The sequence below is a fragment of the Gallinula chloropus genome, assembly GCF_964237585.1.
Source record: "Gallinula chloropus genome assembly, chromosome: 2".
Classification (NCBI taxonomy): Eukaryota; Metazoa; Chordata; class Aves; order Gruiformes; family Rallidae; genus Gallinula; species Gallinula chloropus.
The window spans coordinates 33,285,190-33,292,037 of NC_140086.1; the positions used below are offsets into that span (position 1 = coordinate 33,285,190).

The following is a 6,848-nucleotide window of genomic DNA, read 5'->3' on the forward strand; positions in this document are numbered from 1 at the left end:
GGGCACCACTTTCATGACTGCTACATGCAAGCTATGCTTGTGTGTGTAATATTACAATGCATTTCAGCAAAGGGATAGAGCCCTAGCTAATTACAAAGCTAACATATAATAGTATTGCATTAGCAGCCCAAGAAATTCCTACTGAATTGCATACATCTGAAAACAGAAAGACGTGCTTGTGCTGAAACTTAATTATCTTGGCAAAAACTGTGAGGACCAGATTTTCAGAAGACAAAACCCCAAAGCTCTGCTTTACACTCCTGAGGATCTAATTCTTTGTTTATTCAGATAACCCCCATCAGATAAAACTTACCATTTGAATCGACTAATTTGCCTTATTATTTATGGTATCTATAGCTAAGTAACACAGTTACCATTCGGTTTGTGAGTAGGAAAAAGAATACTGAAAGTAGGAAAAAGAATACTGCTGAGCTACAAATACAAGGTCTGAAAGAGACAATCGGTGTGCTCTGCCAGGTTAAAAATGTTAATGCTGTTGCATTCCAACCGTGGCAAAGCCTTTTTCAAGGACAGTTCTGACTGAAATTCTTTTTTATGTGTTCAAAGTAAAACATTATGGTAAAAAATGAATACAGCTTTGTTTGTTTCTTCAGTCATCGTTAGCAATAGACATAAAGGTATTCTGTTTTTGAGCCCATATGGAAAGATCATCAACACTTTTGCTTCTGGGTCCTTTGCCAAAATACCATATCCCACATGCCTTTTACCTTAAAACATAAAAGAAAAGGTGTTGTTCTGGTCAAATAAAGAAATAATTTTTACTAGCATACGTCTAATGTTAAAGCTGCCTAAATCCTGCCAAAGACATTAAAACACCATCTGCAAAACAGATTTTCATTAAATTGATCAGTTTAAAGTTAAGCAGCTAGGCAGATGATGCTTTTGAGCTAACCTTTAACCTTTAACCTTCTAAAACTGAAATCAGGTCACTCCTTTTGGGTAATACCTTGGCTGTTTGAGAACATGAACGGTAAAGTGATCTATCCAAATTGAACTGACAGTCATAGCATTAATAGTGTTATGGATCAATATTTTGTCAATAAAGGGAAAGCCAAGGTAGTTTTCACACAGCTGAATATTAGTCTGCTAACTGCTGTCTGTCACTTTTCCTGAGCTCCTAAGTAATTGCATGTATCACATAAACTACAGTAAATATCCAATAGAAAATTAATGTCATTAAAGCTATTATCAGCTAATTTAATAACATTTTTGATAGACTGACTTCATATATTTATTTATTATTAGAAATTTATCCTGTCATTCAGTTACTCAGTTAACTGAAGCTTATTTTTGGCTACTACAGTTTACATTGCAAAATAAATGTATTTATTTATTTATTTGATTGTTTAAAATCTTTGGAAACTGTTTTACAAGCACAGGACATGATATATTCAGTTCCCTGAATTCCAAGATGTTTGAATAAGCTACAAAATGGCTTCCTTGAGGGCAGGTCCACCTATATGTACTTTGCATCCACAGAGATAGATCACTGTCCTGCCTCAGCTTCCCGAATCTGCAGAAGTTGAATGCTTCCTCCTGCAGCATGGAAATGCATTCTGTTGCTATAGAGGCTCCGCTGTTTACTCGTGGAGTCACTGAACGTTTCTTGATGGATGCTGTGAAGGACTTACAGCTCTTCTGTGGTTCAATTTGCTCATATCGAGCTCCGCAATTCCAAATGTAAGTCTTTGGGAAATTCATTTAGCCTGAGCAGAGTTCACTCAGGGTAAGGCTGTCTTTGTTCTAGTTCCTAGCCAGCCACATTACCAACACCATTTAATACTGCGCTTCTGAACGGAGCAATCAGGCCATTTCTTTTTTAAATAACTTAGAAAATGTCTAAAGGTTTCACTTTGCCACATTTAGAATCTGACTCTAAAAGTGACATTTCAATACTGCCTAAAATTATACAGCTTCAGAAGAGAAGTTCTGATGTTCATGGTTGCTTTAAAAGCTATGGTTATGAAGAGACATTCTTTTATTCCATCAAGAGTTAAGCACAGGAAGAGAATTCAATCTGTTATGGCAACACTTAAAAAAAAAGTTCACAAAACAATAACATTTAAATAAATATGACTAAAGAAAAAACTTTGAGGTACTTGACAAAGCAAAGGAACAAAGACACAGATTCTTTTACTTTGCTTTCAGATGGTTTTAGTATTAAAGTTTTTATTGCCAAACTATATTCACAGCACCTTAATTTTAAGAGTTGGAGGAGCTGCTTGAATATAAACACAATTCATGAATATTCGATATCGCTCCCAAGGCATATATCTATTATTCATAGAAATTAATGTTCTTTTTTTTCCTTAGGTGCTCTAAAACTTTAACTGGTTTATCAAGAGAGAAAAAGTTTACAACTCTCTTGGTGTCAACAGCTTCACCAAGACCTGACAAAACTATCAAGTCTGTTAGCAGATAACTTTACAGACTTTCAAAATCTCATTTATTTCCACCTTGAGGCCTGAATGTATGCCCACAATTAAAAGTAAAGCTTTCTGGGTGATGTACATTCTGTTATAAAGCACACACATCTAGAACATTTTGAGTTTGGGGGAAATATTGTAGTGCTGCCAACCCCAAATCTTAAAAAATAATAATACTAATACCCCAATTGATATTTTAAATAAGCCATTCCTCTCCTTTATATTAGCCTTAAAATGAGATTATATTAAAATAGTGAGTGCACATGTGCATGTTATCTGCTTTCTAAGAGTTGCTAAGCCTAGCAGGGTTCAAATTTCCAAGCTTCTCTAAGAAATCATGAGGAACAGAAACTTTTTTAAAAGCTGAGATTCTCACTAGCAATCCTAGGGCTGGGTCTTAAAAAAATACACGTATCAGGAGACTTGTAATCCTATGGTTACCAGCACTAAACTGCCCATCTGTAGGACGTGAAGTGTCTAGGAACTCATGTGTTCCTTCTCCAGTGGGATGTCTTTCACCTTGATTCAGAAACTGAACTTAAAATGTTAGTGATGGTCATTTGCTGCGTATGATAACTGCAGCACATAGGCACTACTGAGTTACCGAATCAAAAAAACACTGTCTGGAGAAGATGCCTCTTCAGCAGCAGGACTTTTTTACTGAGGAGGACTAAGAGTTGAGACTCACTCCCTTAGTATGTTAAATCAAATGTTTTGAAGGACATGCTGCAAACCCAAACATATTTAACTAAGATTTCTCTAAAGATTGGGTTAAGTGAGTGAAGAGACAATGGTGGTTTGAGTAGGCGGTTTGTAGCTTGAAACCCTGTAGCTATGCCTGTGGCTTTATTTAAAAAAATAATAGTATATGCAATAGTCTCCAAAGCTTTGGCAGTGAAGCCATCCAAGAAAAGCCTTCTGCTTTCCCACCTCCCATTCTACCATTCCTACCTGTGACACAGTTTGCAGCAGTATCACTCTGAACAGTGGCATTATAAAACAGGTCATTGAAATAATCCATGTTAACACTACAGAAAAGACATGGGGACCAACTGTGTTCAACTAAGATAATTTTAAAAGCCTGATTTACTCTGTGGCTCCACAATCAGCATAACTTGAGGGAGCAAGGAACCACTTCATGAGTGACAGGGAGAAGGAACTACAGAGGACAGTTTTGCTGCTGAGGCAGGCTGACTGTCACTGTACTCCCAGCTCTTTTGGCACTTTTCAAAACGAGACTTTGGATCTTTAACAAAACCACAAACAAGCACACCTCTCTCAAGTTAAGGAAAAATGCAATTTAAATAAAATGTATCATTAAATTAGCAGAGCAGGCAATACTGTGGGACGATATAATAGACCTGATTCTGTGTTACTGTCATTTTTGTCCAGAGTAGATCCACCAAAGTGTGGTGTGTCAGGTTATAGAATTAAAATCCATATTGCTGTCTGTGCACCCTGTTAACTCAAAACAACCATTTGAACGTGGTTGAACACCAACAGAATGTGATTTTCCCCTTAAACTAGAGGTCTGCTCAGGGTTTTCTGTATTTTCTCTGTGTGTATACATTTTCAACTTGATTAGAAAACCAGCATAGTTGCTGTAATCAGCAGATGAGTCCTGATAGTTTAGTTATCACAGATTTCTGGTATAAATCAATAGATAACACTTGCAAAATGGATTTTCTAATCATATTTAGAGCTTGTTACAGTGACTAATGGTTTGCAATATTTCCTGAATTTTTATATCCCCTAGACAAAAGAAGTTTTTAATAAGTTACAAAGTTATTCATCTTGGAAATGAATGTGTTATATTTTGTACATGAACCAAGACAATCAAGCCAATCCAGTAAACACAGTGCAGAAAATAAGTTACCCCATAATTAGGGTTTGGAAAAAGTCATGACAAGTTGTGTAATAAATGGTATTCATCACTCCCACATATTCATTATATCCACATAGTTTTTTCCAGTAAAGACAAAAATATAGTTGCCATTCTACTAACATATTTATCTACACCACACCCTTTCATGTTTGTGAAAAATCATTACTGGCTTGGAAAAGAAGGGCAGACAAAAGGATGAAAGTGCTTACTTTTAAATATCCTTGGTAATAATGTGGCATATTGCATGTGCTTACTGAAAATACTGACGTAAAATAACCTGGCTGTGTTAGATCACAATTGCAAACAGATACATATGCCAGAAAGTGGCCTCCTTCCCTGTGCACAGTATGGAAAAATCATTGGGTTTGTTAACCTCCTTCAAACGTCTGACCAAAATGTTAACAGGCAAAGTCTTAAAAGATTCTGAGGGGTATAAAACCTCTCTAGTCATTTATTATGAGAGAACTTTAAAAAAAAAAAAAGAAAAATCTTACGTTCCCTGTGTTCATAGTGAGTGCATCCTAAACGGGCCCTTGGGTCCATCAGCACGACTCATTGGGAGCCCTCCTCCCTAACTAGCCTGCATGGGTTTTGTTCGATTATAGACATGTTCAATAAACATTTATTCTGCTGATTAATCAAAGTCTTGTCTGATTAGCACTGAAACAGTTAATTTCCTAGTCTATTTGGTGCCGACTGAAATTGCTGTCACCGTCTTACCTTGTACAGTTTCAGGGCTGCCTCGTGCCTGTGATTGGTAGTATGTAAGCGCAATTTATCCACGCTGTTGGTGTAGTAGTCACAGGCGTTACATTTTAGGTGAACTGGGTTGCCAATGGCAATACACTTCAGCCTCCACTCATTAGTTTTGCCCCCTTCTTTAATGTGAGCCACCAGTTGATATTTCTGCATATGTTTGTCAGTCTTGCAGTGGAGCTGGAAGTTTGCTTTGAGCTGAGTGTTGTAGTTACAGAGCTTGCACTGGTAGATGTCTCCAATTACAGCCCTCCACTCCTCTTCAGGGAGCGAACGTTCACTGCTCACATGCACACTTAGGGCCTCCAGGCTGTCAGAGGTGAATTTGTTGCAAACAGCACACTGGAATAGCTTCAGCGCTGGGTCACTGATATAAGGTGACAGCTCTCCTGCAGTAAGGAGGGACAGGTCATCACCCATTAGCTGACCACTGGCAAGCCGGATTTCAGGCGGCAGCTCATTATTTACTACAGGAAAAAAAAAAAAATTAAAAGGGAAAGTAGAGACCAGCAAGCATAGCACACACAAAGGAACCCGTAAAATAAAGCCTTGACAAGGAGTTTGCTTTCTCTAGAGCTTAAACTATAAAAAGCTGTAATAGGATTGAATCAGGATCAATTACAATCATCCCTTTCAACTTCTAAATTCCCTCATCAGATAGCTTTAATTACTCCTACTGGGCATGATGTCATTCTGGAATTTGTATTTTCAAAGGCATGAAAGTTGATCAATAAAATAACAAAACAGCAATGCTTTTGTAACTTAAAAGCCTAGATTAACTTACAGAGCACTAATTGTAGTTTTGTTATATCCTTTAAATGATGCTGGAGGTAGGTCAATATATATATATATCTACAATATAGCAATTAGGATAAGCATAACTATACTAATTTAGCTACTTTTGGTACCAGGTCTCATCATTCCTAACTTTAAAATACACCCAGTGAACAACGCTGGGACAATTTACGTACGTCAAAAAGAAAAAGTTAGAACTGGACAAAGTTAGAGAACTCTTTTTAGTTCAAATCTGTACCATTAGCTAACAGACTGACAGTACACTGCTCAAACATGAGCATTTGATTCCAATTTGCCCTCCTCTTATACCTGGAATACAGACAATTTGCTAACAATAAAGGGGCATTGTCAGGTAAGAAAGAAAAGATTACATTCCTGCCTGAAAATGTTGACCTATTCAGATAATTAAAAACTGCAGAAAACAGAGCTGCCTTTATTTTTTCTAGTTTGTTAATTTGATAGCACCTCGTTACATATTAATTAGTTTCATTCTCTACCTGTACGGGGAGGGGTGGGGGGTGGGAAGAACGGCATTGCAAGGATGCAGGCGCAGTCAGGGCACTGGAGCAGTGCCCGCCGGGGCAGATGGAGTTCCTTTACTGCTTTCTGCTTGAACTTGCAATGCTGCAATCACTCCTGCAGCTATTACCTAGCGTATGTCTAAATTTAGCTTTTACAGACAAAGCTCAATGCACGATGACGCGGAAAACAACAGGTTTTCATCTTCAGCTGGAGCACTGCTACTTCTAAGTGACAAACACACGAAGACAAAGAGATACTGACCAAGTCCCGGTGCCAAAGCTGCAGCTGTTGCTGGATCAAGCTGGAATGGGTTGATCATCATCTGTGGGTCTGCTGGGTTCTCCAGTTTCATTCCAGTCAGGCCTATGTTCTGGGCTAGGTAGTACTGGTAGAGCTCTGCCTCGGCAGGTGCAAGGCCTAAGTGCAGGTTGTGCTGGATCTGT

General features: G+C 38.0%; 1 protein-coding gene across 2 annotated transcripts in view; it reads right to left on the minus strand.

Annotated features, from left to right (window-relative positions):
- The window catches only part of ZFHX4 (zinc finger homeobox 4), a gene marked incomplete at both ends in the record, with an annotated part of 126,103 nt that overhangs the window by 116,859 nt on the left and 2,396 nt on the right, over window positions 1-6,848 (minus strand). For both annotated transcript variants that reach the window (XM_084280363.1, XM_084280362.1), the window contains 2 exons: window positions 5,053-5,555; window positions 6,667-6,848. The exon at window positions 6,667-6,848 is cut by the window's right edge and continues 2,396 nt beyond it. In XM_084280363.1, coding sequence (XP_084136489.1) covers window positions 5,053-5,555; window positions 6,667-6,848 — 685 coding nt within the window. The remainder of the gene's footprint in view (window positions 1-5,052; window positions 5,556-6,666) is intronic.